The following is a 27,256-nucleotide window of genomic DNA, read 5'->3' on the forward strand; positions in this document are numbered from 1 at the left end:
CTTGCATAAGCCCGGGGACTAGAAATTACTCTTCTCTCCCTGAGTGAGGACTAGAAAAATACTGCTCACAGTCCAGTCAGCCAAGGAAACGTCCATCTCAGGTCATTGGTGAAAGCAGTGTCTGGGGCGCCTGGGTGACTTACTCACTTGAGCCTCCGACTTCAGCTCGGGTCATGATCTTATGGTTCATGAGTTCAAGCCCGACATCGGGCTCACTGCTATCAGTGCAGAACCCGTTCTGGATCTTCTGTCCCCCCGCTCGCACATGCTCTCTCTCTCAAAAATAAGTAGACATTAAAACAAAACAAAAAACAGAATGCTGCACTCTAGAAACCAGCCCAGGCTCTGGGATGATGTGGGGCTTGATTTTGTACAACCTGCCAGGCCCGGAAACCCTGGGCCAACAGAGATTGGTCCAGATCTGGAGACACCTGTAGGGTGCTAGAAGAAGCAAAGAGAAGTGACCCCATAGGGATGCCTCTGTACCTGCACAGGACTCTCAACAGAAGGCAGCCCCCACTGAGAATGCATCCATAGCAAGAAGTGACCAAAAGCACAGGGAAACCCACTGTCGTGAGAGATTTGGTCTCCTTGGGCGCTTTGGAACCCTGTGGTGTGCCACCTAGATCCCAACCTTGCTATTAGATCGAGGCACTCATTCTCCTGGTGGTGGGGGTGGGGGGAGAATAAGGGGCTGCAGGCTCTCAGAGGAATTTGTCTCCAGGAAGTACCTTCAACCTAAGAGACCCACTTTGCCCTTGGTCGTGTTCTCCCTCCGTGTAGCCCATGTTCAGCGACTGGGAACTGTCAGGGCTACTAGGGACTGGTTCCCTTGCCCAAAGAGGACACCCGTGAAGGACCAGAGCTGTGCATCTCCTCTCTGGATGTGGTCTTCTTGCCTCACTTCCCCAGAGGTGTTGATCGTGGGAGTGCTCCTCTGTGAACCTCGCGCACACAAAACTGCAAATCTGCATTTCAGTGTCTTTCCCTAGGGGACCTGATTGAGGTATTCCTGGATTTGTGTTTCCGACCCAGACCTCTGTACTGACCCCCACACTCCCATCAAGTTGTGTGCTTTATATCTGCCCTGGTATCTGACCAGAGTGCCCAGCTCAGAACATATGACTGAAACCATTCTACCCCTCCCCCAGTTCAGTAGCTCACCCCCGTTCATCCAGTTCTTTCTAGAAATGCTGGCATTCTACTTTTACTTACCCTTCTACCAATCAGTTAGAAAGCCCTATTAATTGTGTATTTTTTTTTTAAAGTTTATTTACTTTTGAGAGAGAGAGAGAATGAGAACCAGAGGAGAGGGGCAGAGAGAGAGAGAGAGAGGGGTCAGAGGATCCAGAGTGGGCTCTGTGCTAACAGTAGCCTGATCCAGGGCTCAAACCCGTGAACTGTGAAATCATTATCTGAGCCTCAGTCAGACACTCAACCAACTGAAGCAGGCGCCCCAAGATTAGCTTATTTTATTGTTTCAGCTTATTGACATGTTTTGTGAAGAAGTAATTTGGTTCCGTAGATCAAAATCCAGAAAGTACTATGGACACATAATTCCTCTTGGAAGTCCATGGATATGTTCCCATATACTCTCCCAGAAGTTTCTTTCTTTCCTTTTGTTTTGCCCACTCAAGTATTTGAGCGTGTTCTCCCTCTGTTTTTCTGACTTTCACTCTGTCCCTCTCACCCTTTTATGCAGATGGTAGCATACTATCTACATTGTTCTGCACCTCACATTTTCATTTAACACTATGACACAATGATGCATTTAAGGCATAAATCTTATCAGCACAAACCCTAACTTACGATCCTTTTTTTGGCTTGCCATCACTTTTTTTTTTTAAGTTCACTTATTTATTTTGAGAGGGAGAGAGAGAATCTCAAGCAGACTCTGCACTGGCAACAGGGCTCCATCCCATCAACCACAAGACCATGACCTGAGCCGAAATCCAGAGTTGGATGCTCAGCTGACTGAGGCACCCAGGCACCCCATGTCTTGCCATTACTCCTATAATGGATCCCCAGTTCTTTAGTACGGTAGCCTATGGGCCTCATGGCAGCTCCAGAAAGTATTTCCTGTGGCTCAGGTAGTGTTTTACAAAATCAGAATTCACGCATCATTAGACTGGCCATGTCCTGTTTGGTTTGTTACAGACCCTACGTCCTCTTTTGAGCTCCTGCTCTGCATGCCACGTACACCCTGTAGCAAAGCTGCCCATGTCCATCTTCTCGCATTGCCTTTTCCCCCCTTCCCGCCTGTCCAACACTTGTGCACCCTTCAGGGCTCACATTCAAGGTCACTGCCATAGAGAAGCTGTCCCTCACGCCCCAACTTTCCTGGCACCTCTTCGTCTCTCTGATAGCATGCATCACACTGTGTGTTGTCCGTGCCAACGTCCATGTTCCCCTCACCCCCCCCCCCCNTTTTGTTCTTTCTGAACCTGGGAGATGCCTTACAGGTCATGGTGGTTTACCATTAATGGTGCAGACTACAATGGGTGGGATTTTAGATTTGATGAAACTCAGTAAGTACTTATTTGTAGAAACCTTGTGTCTGATAGCCATCTCTGTCACTAGAGTGTAAGTGGCCTGAGAACAGGGGCAGGGGCTTGCTTGTTCGCCCCGCACCCACATGGCACCAGCAGCTCACAAAGTATTGGTGGACTGAATGAATGGGCAGAGGGTAGTTTTAGGGATCCTGCGTTTACCCCTCTCGCTGTTTTAATTTACTGGGGTTTGACAAGTTCATGTTCTTCTTTGACTCTATGCCCTATAGGGCTCTGGCAGTTTGCCCTCTACCCCCTTCATCTTTGGTAGAAGGAAGAGATTTTCCCAGCTCAGTGTGTCTTCATGTGGAAACCGCATCCTTCTCTAGACCACTTTAGTCTGTCATCTCTGGGCCTTTTGCGGTTGTCTGCATGCTCGCTCTCCTTTCTGATCATTTCCTGTGTTGTGTTCATACTTGTGGATCGCCGTAGCCTGTGGGCCTCTCATTTAGGAAGAATAGTCTTCTGTGTCCTTTAAATACTGCTTTAAGGGGCACCTGGGTGGCTCAGTTGGTTAAGTGTCCGACTTCAGCTCAGGTCATCATCTCATGGTTCATGACTTCGAGCCCCGCGTCGGGCTCTGTGCTGACAACTAGCTCAGAGTCTGGAGCCTGTTTCAGAGTCTGTGACTCCGTCTCTCTCTGACCCTCCCCTGCTCACGCTGTCTGTCTCTCTCTCTCAAAAATAAATATAAAACATTTAAAAAATTAGAAATACTGCTTTAAAAAATTGTGCTTTGTAGATACCGAGGGTCGTCTGAAAGTGTGTGGAGCTCTGCGGGACAGTTTAGAGATCACATACAGTTGCTTTTGTGATAATTATTTCTTCCCGTCCTTAGTTTGTCCTCTCGCTATGTTACTTATATGCTGCATTTCATTCAGTATGATTGAATTGATTCACTCATACAATAAAGGATCCCGCCCGAAGTAGAGTGTAGAGTGTAGATCTTGCTTCTTCTTTCTTGAAAGCATATTACCTTTGCTTTGAGGTGTCCTGGAAAAGGAAATAATAAAACAGGGCACCGTTTTATTCCCACCATCTGCACCGTTCTTCCCTCTCACTATTATCTTTACCTCTGATCCCAAGTATCCTAGATGATTATACAGACTGGTGTAAATTTTCATCACCGTGTTAACATTGGTCATTAGAGTTAAATTCTTTTGCTCCCCTATTCTCGTGCTTAAAATGAAGGTGAGGCAACTATAACCATTTTTGCAAATTAGTCTGTTAGGTTGTTTTTCAGGAGAAGTAAAAAGTCAGAATCCATGATCTATACTTAGAGTATTCTTTACGTTAATTTCCCCCAAGGGCATTATATTCCTCTTTCCAACAGCGGGGCTTCTGGCTGGTGACCCTGTCCTCATGCGTGTTGAAGACGTCTTCATTCAACAGGCTTTCCACTGTGCCTTCCTGTTAGTGTGGCATTTCCCAACCTGCAAGAGCTTAGTGTTGCCTGAAAATGTGGGGGTCCTCCTGTGCTTTCTCTCTTCTGGATTAGTTACAAATGGGCTACACAAAACGGGCTCTACCCTGATCTCTGATGCCGCTGCCATTATAATTATTATTTTTTGACTAAAAAGCTACCGAAACATTCCTCCTTGTCTTGCAGTACCTATTTAAAGAGTAACGTTGGGGGCCCCTGGGTGGCTCTGTTCATGGGATTGAGCCCCACTTTGGGATCTATGCTGATAGCACAGAGCCTGCTTGGGATTCTCTCTTTCTCTATCTCTCTCTGCCCCTTCTGTGCTTGCCTTTTCACTCTCTCTCTTTCTCAAAATAGATAAACATTAGGGACTTCTGGGTAGCTAAGTCGGTTAGTGTCTCGCTTCAGCTAGGTCACAATCTCACGGTTCGTGAGTTCGAGCCCCACATCGGGCTCTGCATTGATCGCTCAGAGCCTGGTGCCTGCTTTGGATTCTGTGTCTCCCTCTCTCTCTCTCTCTGCCCNCGCTGCATTTCATTCAGTACGATTGAATTGATTCACTCATACAATAAAGGATCCCACCCGAAGTAGAGTGTAGAGTGTAGATCTTGCTTCTTCTTTCTTGAAAGCATATTACCTTTGCTTTGAGGTGTCCTGGAAAAGGAAATAATAAAACAGGGCACCGTTTTATTCCCACCATCTGCACCGTTCTTCCCTCTCACTATTATCTTTACCTCTGATCCCAAGTATCCTAGATGATTATACAGACTGGTGTAAATTTTCATCACCGTGTTAACATTGGTCATTAGAGTTAAATTCTTTTGCTCCCCTATTCTCGTGCTTAAAATGAAGGTGAGGCAACTATAACCATTTTTGCAAATTAGTCTGTTAGGTTGTTTTTCAGGAGAAGTAAAAAGTCAGAATCCATGATCTATACTTAGAGTATTCTTTACGTTAATTTCCCCCAAGGGCATTATATTCCTCTTTCCAACAGCGGGGCTTCTGGCTGGTGACCCTGTCCTCATGCGTGTTGAAGACGTCTTCATTCAACAGGCTTTCCACTGTGCCTTCCTGTTAGTGTGGCATTTCCCAACCTGCAAGAGCTTAGTGTTGCCTGAAAATGTGGGGGTCCTCCTGTGCTTTCTCTCTTCTGGATTAGTTACAAATGGGCTACACAAAACGGGCTCTACCCTGATCTCTGATGCCGCTGCCATTATAATTATTATTTTTTGACTAAAAAGCTACCGAAACATTCCTCCTTGTCTTGCAGTACCTATTTAAAGAGTAACGTTGGGGGCCCCTGGGTGGCTCTGTTCATGGGATTGAGCCCCACTTTGGGATCTATGCTGATAGCACAGAGCCTGCTTGGGATTCTCTCTTTCTCTATCTCTCTCTGCCCCTTCTGTGCTTGCCTTTTCACTCTCTCTCTTTCTCAAAATAGATAAACATTAGGGACTTCTGGGTAGCTAAGTCGGTTAGTGTCTCGCTTCAGCTAGGTCACAATCTCACGGTTCGTGAGTTCGAGCCCCACATCGGGCTCTGCATTGATCGCTCAGAGCCTGGTGCCTGCTTTGGATTCTGTGTCTCCCTCTCTCTCTCTCTCTGCCCCTCCCCCGCTCATGCTCATTCTCTCTCAAAAATAAACAAACACTAAAATAATTAAATAAGTAAATGAACATAAAAAGAGTAACATTCTATGTGAATAGATTTTTTTCAAAAGTCGGAAACATATGGACAGATGTGATATGGATCATACACCTCTGCCTCAGAAGTCGAAATTACGTGTAAATATTGATATATAACATACAGACAGACAAATAAAAATGTATATAGTTATGTATCAGTATGTTTATAGTGTGTATGCATATATGACATATATGCTTATGTTTATAATGTATTTACATACATGCCAAACACTCGACTACGTATAAAATGCTTTTTTTACTTTTGAAACACAGCTGGTGAGCAGTGACAGTCTAGGAGTATGGCTAGAAAAAAAACGTCTTGGCAGTTTGAAGGCTAAAGCTTGCAGCTCAGCTGTGTCCTCTGCATATGTGACCCTGGCCAAGTGACAGTGCCAGGCCTTCTGGGGCTTTAGCATTTTTTATTTGTAGTAAGAGAAGGTTGCATTAAATCAGTGATTCTCGAACCTGAATGTACATTAGAAGCACTTGGGGGAGCCTCTAAAATGCAGATGCTGAGGCCCTCCCAAGAGACAGTGATTTAATTTTTATTTACTTTTTAAGCTTCTTTTATTTATTTATTTGAGAGAGAGAGCAGGGAGAGGCAGAGAGAGAGGGGGAGAGAGAGAGACTCCCAAGCACTGCCAGCACGCTGCCAGTACAGAGCCTACTGTGGGGCTCGAACTCATGAAGTGTGAGATCATAACCCGAGTCAGATGCTTAACCAACTCAGGCCACCTTTGTGCCTCTGAGACTTAATTTTTTAAAAGCCTCCCCTGTGAGTGTAATGTGCATTCAACTACACAGATGTCTTCCCAGGTCTATAAGTCTCTTGCTTCATTTTCCCTTCCTGATGGGCTTTGCTGACAGCCCCGTACACAGAGCCATTCCCTTTATTGGATTCGTGTGATGGCTGTGATTAGGCAGAACACTGTCTGGGTTGGAAAGCCCTTAGTGGCAGCATGCCATCCCCACGTGTCTCCACATATGGCATCTCCCTGTTGCCTCAAGCACGGAGCCTCCCGGTAGCCACAGTCCACGACCATTTGCTCTTTGTAGTCAAGCACGCTTGAGTTCACATGCTATGTCAGCATCTCAGTGATGGTCTGACGGAAGGATTAGAGCCCCCACTTCTGTATGTCCTTCCCTGTGGCCTTGAACCAGTGGCCAAGGACCATAGGTTACTTCCCATCACCAATCTTTTTGCCTGTCAACCTCTTCAAATTTCTTGGCCTCTGATTTTCTTCTCTTGGCCACCCTGTGACCTTTAATCTCTTTGACCCCTGAAAGAACCAATTCATACATTGTATTGACACAGTAGTTACTTAAAACAAGAGTAGTTGTTTTAAAACCTATTCTGATCACTTCCCAATCTGTGGGTGCCCCAGGGATCTGGATTATTAGCATCATAACAACTTAAAGAAAAACAGATGTCACATGTATTAGGTTTCCTTCCTCAAAAATATTTCTTCTGGTTCCTTTCCCACCATTCCAGTTTACATCCATCTTCCTTCATTCCAAACTGTCTTCCCTAAAATAACAGTAATGGTGGTCATCATTGATGGATACTTCTATTATTGCATTTATGTGCCGTAACAGGGGGTATAAAGATGAAGCCAGTGCTCCTGGGCCTCAACATCTGTGGCGTGGTTGCTGTGGCATCTTCTAAAACCTATCTGTGCATTAACCGACTCAGTCCGTTGGGTGACCATTTCACATCTTATTGAGGACGCAGTTGTAGATTTCAGTGTTTCGTACTTGACAGCGGTCGTGAGGCTGTTAAAGAGTGCAGTTAAAATGGAGGCTGTCTCAACCACCTAGCCCGGCCGTGGTTACTCTTAGGATTGTGACTCACACTGCCCTCATCTTATAGACAGAGAAGCTGAGGCACAGGGAGGCTGTGAATAACTTGCCTGAGATCACTAAGCTAATACCACGTAGAGTCCGGATTCGAACCTAGGTCCTCCCAATCCCCAAACCCAGGTTGCCAGCACCATGCTGTATTGCCTTGTGCTCTGACCTCATCCACAGGACCCTGTCTGTAATCACACCTGGCTCAGACCCTCCCTGAACCCTTTTTTCTTGCTATTTCTGTACAGAAACGGTCAGTGTCTGTTTCCTAGGCAAGATGTCTTTATTTATTTGTTTGTTTATTTATTTGGACCTTCAAGAGCCTCTGAGGTCTACCTCTTTATTCCCATGGGGTTGAGACCCATGCCACCATGCCATTTGGTCGGCTTATCTCCCTCACCGTCCCCACCAAGGTGCCAGACTATCGTCTCTAGGTCTTGTTCACCTGGTTCCTCTCATCTTTCAGCCAGTTTTTCTGGACTGTGCCATGCTGGCAAGGTTCGATGAAAGGCCTCAAATCTTGAGGGGCTGAAACTGTCTTCTCACACATTGCTCAAGTTTGTCCCCTTCGGCAGCCCCCCTCCCACTCTGTCCGCCCCCTCCTCCTCTTTTTGCCGTCGTTCCTTCTGAAGTCTCTCCGTGCCTAGGGTGCAGTGTGGAGCCTCCTTATGGAGTCTTTATGTCTCAACTTGCAAGTGAACTCTGTGCGGTGAAGACGATGTGTAAACGGTCTATGGATATATATGCTTAACAAAGAGGCACTGAGTGAGATAGGAGTTTGTGATCTGAATGCTTCCTTTCCCCCTCATGTCAAGTTAGTTGTGAGTCTAGAGAAACAAATGTTGAAAATGGTGATGTCTAGGAATTTTTAGAAGCCTGTGTAATGGTGCTTAGGGGAAAGGCTAACAGAACTGACCTTCTGGCGCTCTTCTTGTCCCCCCAGTAAATGTCCCCTCCACGGTCATGGAGGCCATGTGCAGACAGGACGCATTACAGCCTTTCAGCAAGAGCAACAAGCTGCCGCCAGCCGCCCAGCAGCGCTCCGTGGTTTTCCCCCAGACTCCGTGCAGCAGGAACTTCTCCCTCCTGGATAAGTCTGGGCCCATGGAGTCAGGATTTAACCAAATCAACGTGAAAAACCAGCGCGTCCTTGCAAGCCCCACCTCCACGAGCCAGCTCCACTCGGAGTTCAGTGACTGGCACCTTTGGAAATGCGGGCAGTGCTTTAAGACTTTCACGCAGCGGATCCTCTTACAGATGCACGTGTGCACGCAGAACCCCGACAGGTAACCCCAACTCTCCATCACTCCCCTCGTGTATGCTCAGTGGGCCCCTCTGCCTGCCTCGCTCTAGGCCCCGGGCACCTCCTGCAGCCACCTGCCCTGGGAGGGGTGCGTGCACATTCTGGAAGGTCAGAGATTAATGGCGGGGCCGCTGCTGGGCTTGCTATTGTTTAGCTGGGCTACGGGAACAGCAAAGGTTGCAGGGAGGGACCTTGCTCTGGCTTTCCAGATGGTTCTGTCCGGGTCTAACGGGGAGCCAAGTGGACGGCACATGTATGAATATCCTAGATGGAAAAATGAGGTCAGGAGCATTAGAATCCTCTCTGTCTTCCTAAGATAATATAGCTGACTGCCTTGCTTGCTGTCACAGGCATTTCAGGGTTCACCTCCAGTGTGCCGTGGGTATGAACTTAATTAAGTACTAAGAGGTAATGAATTGGAATTTTTTGCTTAGTACTATTTTTCTTCAGAGCGTGCAAACCCATAAATCCTGCAAAGCTGTCAAAAGGAAATACCTACTCTGCTAGTGATGTGGAGGAAAACAGATGCCACTTATTCAATAAACTAATATCCACACAGAAGAAAAATGTTGACCAGATACCTCAGAGTCAAAGTTGGTTTGAAAGTTTGTCAATAAAGAATTTTATGGCCATGAACTGAGGATGAAATTTAGCTGAACAAGTGAATTAAAATTTCAGGTGCTTTGACGAGTGGCACAGTAGATATAATGGAACTATTATTTATGAATCAAAACTGGTTTATTCGACAGTCTTGAGAGCTGGGAGCGCAAAAGACAAAAATCAAAATAATTCAGTACGAAAGGACCGTGCCTTCTCTCCCTGGCGCGTCCTGTGAAGATTTGATTAAACCCCAAATGTCTAAGAGTAGCCTGGAAAATGCGCTTTGAATATAAAATAAAATAAAACATAGAAAATGCTTTGGGGGGAAAGAAGAGAGGGGGTTGGAAGCAAGGCTTCTGAATATGTTCTTCATTTGGCCACTGAGTAATCTTAAGCCCTCTGTTCTCTTTGGCTTAGGTGACCCACCTAGCTGTCCCCTCCCAGCTGAGCAGGGTATGACAGCATGCTAGAGAATCTGGCAGAGACACAGAGGGTGCAGATGTGCTGGGAAGGGGGTGGATGTTTTCTCAAATAATAACAAGCACCCCTTTCAACGTGCCTAGGCACATTTACACGTGTCTATGTTCTTTATTTGTGCCTTTCTAGAAACCCCTTGCCAAGCATCACGCATTGCTGTAATCAGTTAATGTTGAAAAGTTTGCATTAGAGCTGTTAAGGCAGCTGGGCCTTTCCAGTGTTTTACACTTTCCCAGGAGAGAAATTATCTCACATTAATGCTTTGGGCTTTAGAAGTGACAACAAAAGTTGTGCGAATGTTTTCCTCACTCAGGAAGGGTTTTCTTTGAAAGTGTCTCCCTCTCGCAAGTGTACGTAGAGCTTCAAGGTGCATCTCTTCCAAATTTGCAATGCATTTTGGTAGTTTTCAAGTCTAAAAGAGGCATTAAATTGTGTTACTAGAAACTTGGCATTCAGATGTATGCGTCTGTTATTGGCACAGGTACATTGTGGTCGTAATAAATCAATATGCAGGGTAAAAAATCAAACAGTAGCCTAGATAGTTTCTGGACCCTGGAATGCAAGGCTTAGCTTTGAGTCTGATATGATTTCATGCTGAATATCGAATAAAACAATGAAAATATGTGACGGCAAATGGAGACTAAAACAGACTATTTCACCTGACCGCAGTGACACTTAGAAAACCCTATGTATATTATGGTTTAAGTCCCTGTGAAGTCTGTGCCATCAAATAATATTATCCTAATTTGTGAAACATCTATGTAAACTGTCAGAAAAATACCTGATACATTCAGAAGACTTACATACACCAGATCCATTTCCAGGAGGGACTGTTGGGTGAGTGCTGATTCATTTAATTTAGCGTTACTGGAAGAAATCCAAATGGCATGAGTTTTCCATTCTGGGGTAGACCCTGCTGGGCTTAGTGGACTCAGATGCCCAGGTGTGGTGTGGCCAGGCCTTCCCTGATGACGTGTGCGGATGGGTGCTTGTTACCCAGGTCGATAGCCAGGGTCAGACCAGATGACTCAAGAAGTATGTTCTTTTCTCTCTTCTTTGCTTTGTCAGTGAACACTTCAGACGTAGTCACTACCATTGATGAATACGTTGAATTTAAGAATTAGGGCTTCCGAAACATTAGGCCCTTTCTAGGCGAAGTAATGATGGGGAAGTGCTTAAATTACTGCATCGTGTCCAGACTGATGACTGGGGATATGGGGCAAATAGTGGAAGATACCCACTCCCTGTGATGCACTAGTTTCTTTCTAGGCAGTGAATTTGCTTTTTGCAGAAAGTACTGGAATAGCTCGTTTCTGTTGTAGGATCTAGAATGCCGTCTTTGTACCAGCAAGTTTGGAAGTAGAAGATATTCTCCATGATTCTTAACCACATGAGTGAATTGCCAGATAAGAGGAAGAACTCAGTTGGGGTATCAGCTGTGTATCTGATGGTTGTGAAATTTGGAGCTTTCCCTCTTATTTTCCATGTGGAGAATTACGGCTGCTGAGTGTACATATTTTCTTCAGTTATTGACTCCATAAATCAGCCAGCTTTCCATCTTTGGCAGTTTGCAGGCATTCAGCCGTATACAGCGATAAAGCTTCAAACCTGCCGGTCAGAAACCATTTCCCGTCTCTTTGAAAAACTCACACACTGTTATTTTGATAGGAAAATCGTGCTAGGAAACCAGAGGCCAAAGAGAGAGACACCGAAGACAAAGTCAGAAGGTAAACAGGTTAGAGTTTCACACGCGTCCAAATTTGAAACAGGCCCCTGAATCCAAGGTCCAAGAGATTTTTCACTCAACAGACTGAATAGTTGGCCGTGAAACCCAAGCCATCTGAACCTTCATCAAAGAGACTCTGTGTGACTGTGTCCATGAGCTTTTCCATGGGAGAGACCATCAAAAAGTCTCTGCCTTGGTATAAAGGAAAAAAGATCCAGGGACGCTTAGGTTGCCAGATGACCATTTTTCACGACCATGCTGTTTACACTAAATGCAGAAATCCCCTGTGACCTGGGCCAGGTAAGAATTAGCACTCAAGATTAAAACACATCCATGGGGGTCCGGGAGCCAAGGGAGTGTTCTTTCTTGATTTCGTGCTGTTAGTGCTAAGCAAATAGACCCCCAATTCTTTTTTTCCTTTTTCCCAGGCTCCCGACTTTTCTTTACCCCGAGTGGATTCCTAAGGAAGAAGCTGTTAGGACCTCCACCATGCATCTATTTAGGAACTTCATAAACACTAAGGGTTTTGCATTAGTGTCTGAGCTAGGCCAGGGCAACTGAAATCCCTTTTGCTTGAACCAGGAGTTAGAAATCCCTTTTCTCTTCTGTTTTTCTGCTGCAGAAACCCTCAACAGTCCCACTGGGGGGGCTCCAGAAAGGGGTAAGCAAAGCCTTCTATCTCAGCAGATCATTTTCTGATGAACGTGTCTTTCATTGTCTGCAGAAAGTGTCTTTCTAATGTGTATCTTTCTGTTGCATCCTTTACCCTTCCCTTCCCTTCCCTTCCCTTCCCTTCCCTTCCCTTCCCTTCCCTTCCCCTTCCCCTTCCCCTTCCCCTTTCCCTTTCCTTTTTTCCTTTCCCTTCCTTTCTTGTGGCACATGTTTGCCTTTTAGCCTCCTGGGTGCGCCATCAGCTGCTCATATTTGTGTTGCTTTGAGCATCATTGTTTGTAACTGGATGTGGTGGTACCAGAGGGGAAGGTGACCCCAGAAGGTGCTCTTTGGTGGGAGGAGCCTGGAGATGACCCATCACCATGACCGTGTGTTTTCAGTGTGTCTGTGTTCTTGTGTTCCACTGTCCCCTTCCCCACATGTTCTTTCCAGGGTTCCGTGTTCTCCAGGCCCTGCACTTGCGCCGCTTCCCTGCAGTCCTTCCCTCCTTACATACAGCTGCGTACTTTTCTCTCCCCGCACGGCCAGCAGTGACCTAAGTAGCGCTCCCTTTGAAGTTCTGGAAGATGTGCACGTGGGCGGACTGACGCGGGGGATGGAGAGTACGTGGCCCCAGCCGAACAAGCTTTGTCCTGGAGGCTTTCATACCATGAACGAAAAAAAAAAATCAAAGGATTAATATTGTAAACCAGACCACACTTAATTTTGTTAAATGCTTCATCCTTTTTCTCTGTGTACACCAAACCGATCACAGACCCAAAGCAAATGAATTGCACATTTCACTGGAGTCATGTTTGGTGGAGACGCTGCCAGTTACAGAGAATGACAGGGGATGTACAGGATTGTCTGGCCGCTTGCTTTCTGCTTAAACGTATACCAGCATCGAGAGATCCCAACTAACTTGACCTAGGCTTTGTCTAGTTTTCAGTTACTTTTAAAAAAATATTTACTTAATTTGGGGAGAGCACAAGTAGGGGACTGGCAGAGGGGGACCGGGAAGACGATTGGAAGAGGGCTCTGTGCTGATAGGCTGACAGCAGCGAGTCCGATATGGGGCTCGAACTCTAGAATCAGGAGATCATGACCTGAGCTGAAGTCAGACGCTCAACCAAGGGAGCCACCCAGGTGCTCCTGGTTTTTAGTTACTTTGTTACCAAGTATCCTATACCATACTCTGGTTTTTCATGAAGCTTTGATATTTCTGCACAGAAACTAGTCACACACGAAGCTATTTAAGTTTAAAGAAATCAAAATGAGGTAAAATAGTACATCCAGTTCTCAGTCACCCTGATGACATTTAAGGAGCTGAACAACTTCAGGTGGCTCATGGCTCCCATACTTCGAGGCGGCTCATGACCCCCATATTGGATAGTGTCATTCGAGGCGGCTCATGGCCCCCATATTGGATAGTGTCATTCGAGGTGGCTCATGGCTTCCATATTGGATAGTGTAATTTGAGGCAGCTCATGGCTCCCATATTGGATAGTGTAGATAAAGAACATTTTTAGCATCAGACAACACTGCTAGATATCTCCAGTAGTAGAGGGGGGGAAAAAGCCCATAAGCTTCTTCTGGTTGTGAAATGTCATCACTTTGTGAGGAATGCTTGTTGTGTTTATTTTCAGAATAATGAAATGGCATCTGTGTTTGATGATTTGGGGGAGAATCAGAGTGCTTTCTTAGAAAGGAGATTCCCATTTAGCTGTGAGTCACATAAGATCCCGGGAAGGGGAGCGCTAAACACGGTACTTGATGATGTCATTCCTGACAGTAGGACGCATCACAGGGAGAAAGAACTTTGGAGTTGAAATTGATTGGATCCACAGGTTTAGTAAAGGAAGCCTCATCTTTTGGCCAGACCTTGACAAGTTTACGAGAATGTCAGTCATCGGAATAAAAAACAGAGTAATGGCAACAAATTCTGTGCCCTCAAATTACTTCCATTGTAAACTGTGAGTCTTCACTCCTGTGGCCAGCTATTCCAAAGAAGATTCTATAGTGGTACTAGTGTTTTCTAAAACCCACCCTTGGACTTGGGGATTTCATTCTGTTTTGAATGTACGCCTGCATCCTTAAGTGAAACCCTATGATGCAGTCAATGTTAAAATTACTTTTGGATCTTTTCCTTTCTTTTTTTTTTTTTTTAGAAGTGATGAAAATCCAGGAAAAGAAAGAATCTTGTCTGCTTGCTGTATAACTTCTGTACTTTCTGACGGCTAACTTCCTATACATTTCTAGGCAGAGAGAGCCAATCTGGTATTACAGTGGCAAGTAGAATACACATTTTAGTTCTGTAGTCTCCATACATAAATTCAGCTTCTGCAAAGACGACTATAAGCATCTGGTATAAAATCTTACTCTTCAAGATACCTAAGAATAAAAGGAGATCGCTTTGTTTCTTGAGATCAGTTAAAGTAAGGTTGGGTTCTGCATTTTGGTCCTAGATTTTCTTGTTACCCTGAATTCTCAACTGTTTACCAAATAAGATTAAATGGTTCGTGGGGCGCCTGGGTGGCCCAGTCAGTTAGGCGTCCGACTTCAGCTCAGCTCATGATCTTATAGTTTGTGGGTTCAAGCCCTGCGTCGGGCTCTGTGCTGATAGCCAGCTCAGAGCCTGGAGCCTGCTTCAGATTCTGTGTCTCCCTCTCTCTCTGACCCTCCCCTGCCCACACTGTCTGTCTGTCTGTCTGTCTCTCTCTCTCTCTCAGAAGTAAATAAAACATTAAAAAAAAAAAAAAGATTAAGAGGTTTGTATTCTCATCAGTATGGATACTCACACATACAACCATAGCAGGCTCTGTGTGCGGGGAACTGGCTGGTGCACACAATGGAAGATGGACGTCCTATTGTTGATGCTGCATCTTATGGGGCTGTGTCTTGGACAGGTTCTTAGGCAGCACATGTTGGTTACTTGCCTGGAAGCAGGACCAGAGCATGATGGGACGCTAGAGACAAGCTAGATCAGTACGTCCCTCGTCCGTCTTAGCAGAGAGATGAAGGAACAATCAGGCTGTTGACTTGTCAAAGCCCCACAGCTGACTCAGGCTAGAGGCTGAAGGAGGATTCCCCCTTTCTGCTTTCCCTGTTGTCTAGACCCTTCCATTCAGTCAAGCTAAATTCCACAAAGTTTGGAAAGCTGTGTCCTTAGGTCACTGGATGCATAGCCCATGCCTCTGAGGCCATAGTATTGGGCACAATGGATGTGTTAGAATTCTAGTTGTCTTTCCTTGGCGTTACCTTGATAATAGAATTCAAGATAAGCCTCCCTATGGTCATTTCTGCCCTTCTGTGTATAAATCTTGGCGACTGTGATGATTAACATAAAAAGGACAGATTGACTTCTGACTGTAGGAAATAAATCACCCCAACTTTTGACAGCAGAGTTAGAAAAAAAAAAAAGAAAAAGAAAAGATGAATTGGCTTTATTTAGTGGCTTATTGTTTACTGTGATAGCTATTAAAAATAGATAACCAGAGGCTAATAACTGTTAATGGTCCCTTCACTATTAGAAAAATCAATTGTCAGTGGATATAGCATATATTAATAAATTATTTTGTTTGTAATCTTCAATAACAGTTTAAAAAGTTCACTCCTGAGAGAATGATTTCCTGGAGAACACTTTAAGGTTAGCAGTTACTACAAAGAACAGATTCGGCAGGCGGACATTTTCATTTACATATCATTTTAATAGCTTTCAAAGCCGTATTTAATAATTGTAATAAAGTGCACAAGTAATTTATCAAGATTGATAAACTCCTTTACCAAGGACGCTTATATATATTTTTTGAAACTTGTTCGAGAGCCGTTAAATAGATTTCTAAATGTAAGTAATTAAAATTGTATAGTATTGAGTTATTGACCCATCCCGGACTATTAATCAAGCTAAAAAATTCTACAATCAGTGCTCAGCGTGCTGAAGCCTGGTAAAATAATAGTATTTGTGTTCAGTGAGGCAAGTAGCCACAATTAAGCACTTCACTTGACAAATGAGAGGGTACACTTTATTTTGCACTTAATTGAATTGTTGTACATGCTCGCTCACCATTGTCTCCTTGCCCTTCATTTTGGTTTCTGGTCTTTGGAGATTATGCATTTGTGGGAGCTAGAGCAATTAAACCTGTTTTTGCCATTGGCTTTCAAAATGCAGCCAGAAACGTCAGGGCCCCAAAGCAGGGGCTTCGTAAGTGCTGTTCATATCCCTCATGACAGATGATTACTCTTCTTAACAAAAATTTTGATAACCAAATTAGAGCCCCGTCAGAGGAGGATATGAACTAGCTTTGAGTGGGGAAGACTCCCCAGGTTTTCTCTTACTCACCAGACTCTGCCTAAGGAAGCCATAGAACTTCGGGAGCGAGGACAGAATTTTAATCTCTTTTATGAAAACCCTAAAGTGATTTACTTCTCATGAGCTGGAAAGCCTGTTCTCAGATAATCTTGCTAATTACCAGGTATTTGTCACACCTTTCTTCCATTGGCTTTCCCATCACCGTTCTCCCTCTGTGGACAGAGTGACATCCGTCATTTCGGTGCTGTTTAATCGTTGCTTGCCACAAATTCAACTGGGACACTGAAGTTTAAGAAGACCCACCGTAGATAAATATTAGTGGATGTGTGTGGGGTGTGCGGGTGTCAAGAGAAAGTACCAGTCGGGACTTCCATCACAGAGACAGATTGGGGTGCACAGCGGTGCTGGTGTGCTGTCAGATGCCCCCACTGGGAGACCCCAAGGCAGTTGAGTATGGAAACACACAAGCAGCTTGCCACCTTCTCTGCATGTTTACCTCAGAGTAAAGTCCTAACCCCGTACGTACAGTGACCTTGGCATTGGAGTGTATTTCCTAGGAGGATAGTTGATCCTGAGTTTTCTGAACGGACAGAGATATTAGCAGATGCTTTCCCTACCCTGAGGATTATGGTGAAGATTAAACTAGATAATTGAGTGTTAAGCACTTGGAAAAGTTAAAAGTGCCACGGAATTATGAGAGACAATTCCATTATCTTCTCTGTAACATTTCTGCTTAATCACGCCCGTACCCTCCGTGCTCCCCAAAGCGCCCCAATATTTGTCTCGGGTTGGGGGAAAAACAAGCCAAGTGAGGGTTCTTGAACCGGGATGGTTGAAACTGACAAGGAATATTTGGGAGTTGAGGTGTTTCGGAAGTCCCGTGAATTGTGTTCCAGGGCCACGCATACGATTTTGGGGGACCCAGCCGCCAGAGCCTTCGCGGTGGTTTTAAAACCTGAGGAAATGCCAGTGGGGAGTCTTGGCCCTGGCCTTCTGATGCTGATTTCTGCGGACTGACACAGACAGCAATGACCAGGCAGTCTCTTTGTTTGTTTCAGACCTTACCAGTGTGGTCACTGCTCGCAGTCCTTTTCACAGCCGTCAGAGCTGAGGAACCACGTGGTCACTCACTCCAGTGACCGGCCCTTCAAGTGCGGCTACTGTGGTCGTGCCTTCGCCGGGGCCACCACCCTCAACAACCACATCCGAACCCACACTGGAGAGAAGCCCTTCAAGTGAGTAGAGCCTAACCCTTCACCCCTCTTTCCTCCTAGCCTTTTCCGAGAGCCAGCAGAGAGGCTGGCACCGTGCTGCTTGGCTCAGCCACTGGCGGGAGAAGGCTCTGGAAGGTCAGCATCCAGGATCCAAGAGGACCTCCTTGTTTGGTGGTTGGCATTTAGAGGATGACAGCAGGAAGCCTAGACCCTGATCTTGACTCAGGCTGTGTAGCCATGGACACAAGATGATCTTTCTGGGTCTCTTTCCTCATCAGTAAATAAGGGAGAAGGAGTAAGTCATTTTAAGACGCTAGTTCCTAGGGGCACTCAGGTGGCTCAGCTGGTTACACGTCTGACTGGCTCAGGCCATGGTCATGCAGTTTGTGGGTACACCGTGCTATGTACTAGCAGCGTCAGGCTCCATGCTGACAGGTCACAGCCTGGAGCCTGCTTCAGATTCTGTGTCTCCCTCTTTCTTAGCCCCTCCCGCACTTGTGCTCACTCGCTCTCTCTCTCTCTCTCTCAAAAATAAACATTAAACGAAAAAGATTCTAGTTCCTGAGGCTCTGTACTTCTAGAATTTAAGCTGAGAGCCCCTGCATGGTGTCATCTTTTGGCCCCCAGCAAGCTTGTGACCATCGGTGAGGTAACCCTGCTTTAGGACATCTAAATTGTGGTCTCGTGGAGAACTTGAAGGTTTTAGGATTCTGGTGAACTATTTCCTCCTCTTCCCCGTCTGTTAAAGTGATTTGAATCCGTGACAACAGCCGACCTGTGGCCTTTCCGTAGGCTCTTTGGTCTTTGAATTACCGTGTTGGTGAAACAAAATAGAGCCAAATACTGGGCACGTCTGAATTCTTGAGGATTCAGAGAACATGGGAAAAGGTGAGCATGAATTCCGAGGGGTTTGGCAAGGTAAGAGCACCTGAGTGAAAGACTCTTGCTACATCTAGCACAGTCCTGAGAAAAGAGGACATATGAATGACATCAAGAATGACCTGTTCATTCACTCACTCAGTCATTCAGTCATTCATTTATCCATGTATGTGTTCATTCCTTCAGCACATACGTATTGAACATCTTCTGTACTAGGCACCCAGCTAGTTGCAAAAGATAGAGAGTTGAATGAGTCTCCACCTCCCAGATCTTTGAAAACCACATAATTTATGGGTGACGCCTAGGTAATAAATAAGGATGATAACGCAGGGTGGAGACTGCAAAAGTGAAGAGCAGTAAGACTTGTATATACAGGTCTGCAAGGTAGCATAGGAGTGCTGTCTGGGAGGGATGATGTTTAAGATATGTTTTGAAGGATGAGTAGGAGTTTTCCAGACACACAGAGGAAAGCGGTATTTCTGGCAGCCCCAGCAGCAGGTGGAAAGGCTTGGGAGTATGAACTAGCGCGTTTGTCTTGGCCTGGTCTGTTGCCTCAAAGCAACTTCACCCGTCTGTGTGATGAATTCTTCTGTCCAGCCCTCTCCATCTCTACTCATTTGCCGCACTGGCTTTCCCTGGTTAAGCAGGAAAATTAAAAGGACTTAGATGTACAGACTATTTACTTTGTGTAGGACAAGATCAACCCAGAAGGGAAATAATTCAAGCAGTAGGTGATGAATCTTGCTCAATCTCAGCCAAGGAGTTTTTGTAGGGTCTCATTACCCATAATTTTCCTTTTGGACCCACTGGCGCGGTATGCCATTGCCATGGTGCTTGGCCCGAGGCTGAGCTTGTCTCATGGTAGCAGAGTCCAGCTCGCCCGGGTCCTGCCTGCCTTGGTGTCTGCCATCAGAGGGAGGAACTCATCAAAGCCGGTCATCCTTGCTTACCTCTCTATGAATTAGTTACCTTTATTCATCATCCTTAACTCATTTTCATCCTGGTTTAGTTTATGATATACATGAATAATAAAAATAGTTTTAATTGTTGTCCATGTACCTAGGTGTGTCTTGTTCACTGTGCAAAAGCATCTGGCTAAGGGGGACAGGAAGAGATCTAAAGTCAGGTCTCCATGGCCCCAGCCAAGCTGGACCCTCTGGGGCTGTGATCGCCCAAAGGGACCACTTTTCCTTCTAATTGACCCTAAGGGCCAGTGGTTAGCACAGGTTCTAGGGTTTGGTGAACTCTGTCATCGCCCTCCGTCCTGACCCCTCACATAGTTCGCACATTCTGGCTTGATCACTGCCCTGGATGTGGACGATGACGGTAGCGCATTTCCAGTGCCTTTGAGCAAGAGAGCTTTGCAAAACCAAAGATGCAGGATTGACGATCCTTCCGGCCCCTTACATTAGAGAGGGCAGCCAGACAGACACAGTGCCAGGAATCAGATTGATTTTTATCTTGTTGCTGTGTAAATAGATTTTAGTAATTAATTGAAGAGGTTTCAGGGTCAAAATGCGAAATAGATTTCTATTAATGTTAAGGTGTTACTTATGTGTAACCTTGTTGACTCCACTCAGTTTTTTTTCTCTAACATCCTGTTTTTGTCATGTTGCCAATAGAGTTGCCATTTTAACTTACTTTCAATTCATCAGGTTAATATTTGAGGGGCCTTCATGATTGTATCATTTACCTTTCCAAAAGTATGTTTTTGTGACGATCACGTAATGTCATCTGGGAAGCAAATTACGAAAACCATGAGAGTTAGTTGGATTAGATTCTATGTGCATGTTTTAGTTCATTTTGCTTTTACTTTTACTGGGATGATAGCTACATGCTATATGTAGGGTTGGGTGGTGTTTTATTTTGTTTTTTAGTTCATCAAATCTATATTCCCAGGGGAGAACTGAATGTACGCTGTTTTTAATAGTGCAAGATTTAAACATCTTCTAGGAAATGGAAAGCTAAATCCTTCAGTGTATACAATCACATCGTTCAGGACTGAACTATCCCAGGGGAGTTTTGGGAAGCTTCTCACCATTGCTCACAGATAGCCATCCCATGGACATTTGTAAATATTTTGAAGATACTCTTTTACAAGGCCATAAAACAAACATTCAAAAAAACCTTTGTTGCAGATTAGTCAATAAAACGGATTTCACCGCAACACTTAATTTTACTACTTCACCTAATGGGTATTGGCTTAAACAATGTTACAAAGAAGGAAAAGAACCTCATAAAGATGGAGAATCCTAAATTGTATGCCTTGGGCAGCTTTCACATAGATGCCTCCAATGACTCAGTCTCCAAATTGTCCCACCTGCCCAGGGCCCAGGAGGCTTTTACAGAAGTCTTAAGAGCCTGTCATGACAGGGGAAAGCCCTTTCCAAGTTCTGAAATCTCCCGCTGGAATGTGGGTTTAGGCAGATCAAAATTAGTGCCATCCAAAGAACGCTGGAGAAGATTTGGCATTAAGAGATCAGAGTCTCAGTCTAGGCTTTGCCTCGCAATCTGATTGGCCGAGAGCCCACTCCACTATTCCACCCCCAAGCTGTAGGTAGATCATAGGGCTGTTGGCACCCAACTTGGATGCAGACTTAGGACTTCTAAAATAAAGGAGCAGATAGGAAAAATACCTATCACGGGAGCATGATGAAGGTCTTGTCTTCCTGTTTGTATGGTGAGACTGGAAGTCACGGCCAAGAAGGAGAGAAAGCAGGACATCATTTCATTGAACGGTTGTTGCCAGGTTCTTTACTGCAAAGAAGAAAGAAGGAAGGAAGGAAGTTAATTGGCATCTAAAACTTTTTCTTTATAGTAAGGACTCCTTTCTCCTTCTTCATTCCTAAACATCATCTCTGACAATTTCAGGGGGGCGGGGCTGCTCGGCTCTGCCCAGAGGATCCCGTGTGAACTGCTTGATGCCCAGCTTTGGAGTCTGGGAAGACCAGAACTTCCCATAGGAAAGGTCCTTCTCTTCATCTTTGTGAGAAGCAGGGGAAAAATACTCATCAGTACATTTTTATCTCAAGGAAAAACAGATTGGCTCAGTATATATACATAAAAAAACAAACCTCAAAGGATATTCCAAAGAACGTCTAATATTTTAACGAGATTTAGGCACCAGAGCAGATTAAATAAAAAGCACATCAGTATGTACAAGCCATGTGCAATTCGGTCCAGTCCAGGAAGCACTTGGTGACAGTCTGTAGAGGCGTGAAACAAAGCTTCTTGCAGCTTCCATTCTGCATAACGGAACTTGACATCATTTTGGCCTCTGTTATTGTCAGGCCAATGACCATTGTTAGGCTCCCTTTACCTATAATCCAGTCAACTGTCAGATTAAGTAAAGAATGATTTCAAACTTAAAAGGCAATCAAATCTGACTAAGATACTCATTTTCATAGAAACTTGGGGGCTTTCTCTGTGCTGGAATATTTGGATGACTTGCCACGTCATCGTACCTGGAAGGTTCCCTTCATGGCTGTGATGTCAGCACAGTGAGGAAGACCTGTGTGCAAGAGCGTTTCTTGGCCCCCGGCTCATTACCCCCATCTTTCTTTGCTGCTTTTCCTGCTGCATTGCCTGAAGTCCAGGGTTAGAGGTACCCAGTCTCTCACCTGTGATATAGTTCATGGTTAATTAAATGCCAACATGGATAACGTCTAGCTTTGACTTGCAGAACTGAGGTATTTGTGTGGAGTCTTTCTGATGGGTTTTGTTAAACTATGAAAATAACTTGTGAATGGAATCTTTCTAAAATTAAAGGTGATGACTGTAAAATGAAGGCTCTTTCCTTATTTAAAAGATTATTTTTATATCTAACTCCTTTATTTCCTTATTTGGTAGGGAACCAACCCATATAGGTCCACATATCTGCATGTATTTTCATTCATACTTGGAGCAGATCACACTGGAGATGATTTATTTTATTGTTATTTTATTTTTCTTTACTTTTCTTTATTTTACTTTATTTTATTTTACTTTATTTTAGAGAGAGAGAGGGTGTGTGCATGCAAGCTGGAGAGAGATGGCGAGGAGAGAGAATCTCAAGCAGCCTCCATGTTTATCATGGAGCCTGGCTCTCAGGACTCAATCTTAAGACCCTGTGATCATGACCTGAGACATGATCAAGAGTCAGACGCTCCACTGCCTAAGCCACCCAGGCGTCCTGAGATGATTTATCAGTGAGGATCTTGGAAGTCCTATAGACTGGACTTAGATTTTCTGTTACAATAAGGTATTTCAAGAGAGTAAATATCTAGGAGGCCACTTAGGCAAACACTTGAGAAAAATTAACTCTCCTCTTAATGTCTCTGTCCAGTCTGGATATTTAATTATTACATATAGACATACACTTTTACCTTATATGAAGCACTAACTTTCTCACTTAGGATTTCTCTATATTCTTATACATAAGATTAGAAGGGCAGAAGCGTGACCCAGGTACACGGTCTTTCCTTGTAATTTGCAAACAATTCTCTTTGAAAGTGATTCTTAAGCTCCAGAATTTTTTTGAAAAGGAATTTAATAATTTGAAAGTTTGTCAGCAGTGAAAGGTAGTATATTTTGACACACTAATCCAGTAACCAATCAGTTCCCTAATAAACAATCAGCAATTCGCTAACATGTCATCAGCACTTCGTAAGCCCCGGAGAGAGGATGAGCTACCCGTGGACGTTAATGAATACACCAAAAATCATTAGCTGATCAATACTTCTGAGTTATATTCATTGAGTTGATAGGTCTGATACATTAAAGCTGACATTATACATTTGTCAAGATCACAGTGCAGTTTTTAACAGTGGAACAGGCTGCAAAAAATATTCCCCGGAAGACAATCAAAGAAACACAACTTCTTCACCCTGACATGGTCAGCAGGAACGGGAGCCCTGAAAAAATCCAAGTGTGATGGTCAAGTCCCAGGCTCTCAGCATTAAAAAATATACAAGGATCCCCAAAGTGGATGGATGTTTTTTTTTTATTATCTCTGTGGCTAGACACTTTGTAGACAATGTACTTAAAAAAAAAGGAAGAGAGAACTGTCCCCCAGATAATGGGGCATGTGGCACATGACGGAATAGTGAGGGCTTTGCCTTGAGAGCTTTGCCACAACCCAGTAGTGCAGGGACCTGAGACCAGTGGCTACATTAGTTAAGAGGGTGACAACAGGGTACCTGGGTGGCTCAGTCAGTTGAGTGTCCCACTTCCGCTCAGGTCATGATCCTGCGGTTCATGGGTTCAAGCCCCACGTCAGGCTCTGTGCTGATAGCTCGGAACCTGGAGCCTGCTTCGATTCTGTGTCTCCCTCTCTCTGCTCCTCCCCTGCTCATACTGTCTCTCTCTCTCTCTCAAAAATAAACATTAAAAATTTTAAAAAGAAAAAGACAGCTGTGTGCAGGGCAGTTCTCCTGAATATCCCTTCCTTCAAATGATTGAGAAGACGACATGAAGGGCCTGGCTGTAGCAGCCACTGTGCCCTATTGGGTGCTCAGCTGGTGCTCCAGGCAGCTCGCGCACGCAGCGTGGTGACAGGAAGTCACTGTCTAGGCCCAGCTTGCTGCTACAGTTTGCCTGTGAGCATGATCATAGACAGCCAGCCAGGAAGTACCACCACCACAGAAAAACTAGAGCCCCTGTTGGAGGGGTGTGTGTGTGTGTGTGTGTGTGAGTGAGAGAGAGAGAGGTGTTTATAGATTGAGTGGCCGTCAAGCTAGTAAGTGTGTTTCCCAGGAGATGGATTGAGCTCAGGGTCTCTAGGTTACAATTTCCTTTTTGTGTATTTTTAAATTATTTATTTTATTTTATTTTACCATTAAGGACAGGAGATATTCTTGCAGCAGGTGCCAGTTTGCTCCTCATCAGACACACCGACCCTTCATTATGGCTCCCAGACACCTTCTTTCTGTTGTACTTTCTAGAGGCGTGAACCTCTTGAGCCACATAAACGTTGGTCCATCCTGAATGTTTCTGCCTCCCACCCCACCCACAAACATTCTTCTTGGCCTCAGTTCGGTCGCTGTGTGATACTTCTGCTCGGAAGCAGCCACCCACCCCCACCCCCTACCGTCGCCGCAGACTAATGTAGTGCTCCCTCTGTGCTCCACGTCCGGAGGGGACACGGATCTTTGGCCGCTGCACCATGGGGTGTAGCAGCCCCGATTTTAAATTAGCAGCAGGTGAAATTCTATTTGTCATCAATTTCTCTTTGGGGTTACGGAGCAGAAAACTGCAGACAAGCTGCTGCTTTGATGGCTCACTCCTAAAAATCTCTTTTTGTTCTTTATCTATTTGAACTGACAGTGATCAGAGCTGCAGCAGGACAGGGCTCTCTGGAGAAATCACCTTCCCCCTGCCTATTGACAGATCTCTCTGTTCTGCAGCAGACGGGCTTTGTCCCGTCCTGGGCATCCAGGCCTTGGAAGGAGCCACCAATTAAACCTCTTGAGCCGGTAAAATCTGAAGCCACTTTGGAGTGTCTGTTCTCATTAGGCAGGATGAGAGGAAGCCCATCACCCTGAGGGCCCCGCTCCCCTGTCTCAATTTTCTCTCTTGCCTCCACCAGGTGCGAGAGGTGTGAACGGAGCTTCACGCAGGCCACGCAGCTGAGCCGGCACCAGCGGATGCCCAATGAGTGCAAGCCAATAACTGAGAGCCCAGAATCAATTGAAGTGGATTAACTGATTGACTGGTTGGAATTAAACTGCAAGCAAAGTCATGATTAAATGTCATGGACACTTAAGCAAAACCAAAGATTTCCTCTGAGCAACTTTCAATCAGTCCTGGAAAACCAAAAGCAGTAATAAAATAAGTAAGATGTTAAAGAGATATTGATCCTGGCGTGGAAGTCAGACCAGGAAAGAGATTATTTATTTATGACTAGGGATGAGACTTGTTTCAGTGGACCACAACCTGGGCCGCGTCACGTTTCTGGTCCCACCGTGTATTTGCTTTGTTTCTAAAAAGCTTTTTTAAACTGTAATTTAATACCAAAGGGAGGAATCGTGTGGGTTCTTCAGCTCACACTTGTGACGAAGAACGCACAGGGACTTCTTTCTCGTTGCACCTGTTTTTTTTAGTAGCATGATTCAAGGGGACCCATGTTGTACAGCCCTCTCGGTCCTGCCGTTTGGGTTCGCGTGGCCTGATTCGGCCGCCCCAGTACAACCGGAAGCCGGAGCCTCCGCTAAGTCAGTGCCACCATCAGCCCCGTGGGTGGTCCGTTTCTGTGTTGTCCACGCTCCTTTCCGAGCCCGTCTTTACGCCACTCCTTCCGTCCATCCACCCACCCACCCGGCAGCCCAGCCTTGATGCAGAAGAGCCTTGAAGAGGAAGAAAACGGTTTGGTTTCAGAATTCAAGAGGGGGGAAAAAAAAAGCGGGGAACTTACTTTGTCCTGTCAAGATCTCAGAAACATTTAAAATGTACAGAGCTTCATAATTCAGTATATTGTTCCGAAGCAGCTAGTGGAGACGATTTTGTTTTCAATAACATTTTAGCTTAAAAAAAAACAAAAACAAAAACAAAAAATAAAGTTCTTCGGTATGAAGCCGAAATATAAGGTCCTAGGCTCCCAGGAATTTTTTTCGTTGTGTCTACGATAGTGTTGAATCCATGAGCGAAAAGGGTGCCCAGCCTCATTGTCAACGCCCTCTGAGGTAGTTTCATCGTCCTTCCTTCTGTAGGTCCTGGGAAACCCCGTTACTCATTACTGAGTGTCAGAGGAGCATTTCTGCAAAAATAAGGGAAAACAGCCCAGACCAGGAAACAATGAGTGGTGGGGACGGGGTTGTGATTAGAATAGACTGCCCGGGTACAGCTCATCTTATCAGTTGGAATTACCTGTTCATCTCCTCTGGCCCTTGATAGTACTCTTCTCTCATCGTTAATGTGTCGGAAGAGGAAAGATGGTGTACGTCATTTCACCGCCCTTTGATTGAGTGCAAGGGAAGTGAGCAAACGTCGGGTAGCCTTTTGGCGGTTTGACCCTGGTAACGTCACATTGGGTCCACATCCCGCCAAACGATCCATTCCCAGGAAGAGCCGGTGGCTCCCATGCCCTTGTCTGTTAACTCCTGGCCTCACGGTGGAGGCCACATCTACTTTGTAGATTTCTTGATCACATGATGGCAGGACACAGCCTTTTAAGGAATGCTGTCTTTCTGTCTTTTAGCACTCCCAGGGTCTTCCCTTAGCAAAAATACGAGACACAGAACTGGCTGCTGAAAGGCACTCAAATCCGTCCTCATGGATTTGGTTCTCAGAAAGTCTTCCTTTACTTTTCATTTTGCCTTCCTGTCCCTGAGCCCCCACCTGCCATGATTAAACTGGGAGTGCAACCGGGCCTCGTTAATTGTGTTTGTAATTGATTTATATATACATGGTTACGAAACAAAACTGAATCGAGTACACTTGAAGATCTGATGGGCTTTAAGGGATTCATGAACTGGGTCGTGTTCCATCTGGCAGACAGAGAGATCCTTCCAGGATTTGGACTAAGCAGGAGGTTTTTGTATGAAGAGCGCAGGGGGAGGAAGTTGTCAGCAAAAGAAAAGGAAGGATTCTTGCAGGTCAGGACATCTTTTTTTTAGG

General features: G+C 45.1%; 1 protein-coding gene across 1 annotated transcript in view; it reads left to right on the top strand.

The window, feature by feature from the left end:
• The window catches only part of PRDM6 (PR/SET domain 6), a 133,016-nt gene extending 106,840 nt beyond the window's left edge, over positions 1 to 26,176 (top strand). The window contains exons 8-10 of the mRNA XM_077752994.1: positions 8,449 to 8,791; positions 17,630 to 17,806; positions 25,230 to 26,176. Of these exons, the coding sequence (XP_077609120.1) occupies positions 8,449 to 8,791; positions 17,630 to 17,806; positions 25,230 to 25,344 (635 nt within the window). The 3' untranslated portion in view covers positions 25,345 to 26,176. The remainder of the gene's footprint in view (positions 1 to 8,448; positions 8,792 to 17,629; positions 17,807 to 25,229) is intronic.
• The last annotated feature ends 1,080 nt before the right edge of the window (positions 26,177 to 27,256 follow it).

Source organism: Crocuta crocuta, unplaced genomic scaffold (genome assembly GCF_008692635.1).
Source record: "Crocuta crocuta isolate KB4526 unplaced genomic scaffold, BGI_CrCroc_1.0 scaffold377, whole genome shotgun sequence".
Taxonomy (NCBI): Eukaryota; Metazoa; Chordata; class Mammalia; order Carnivora; family Hyaenidae; genus Crocuta; species Crocuta crocuta.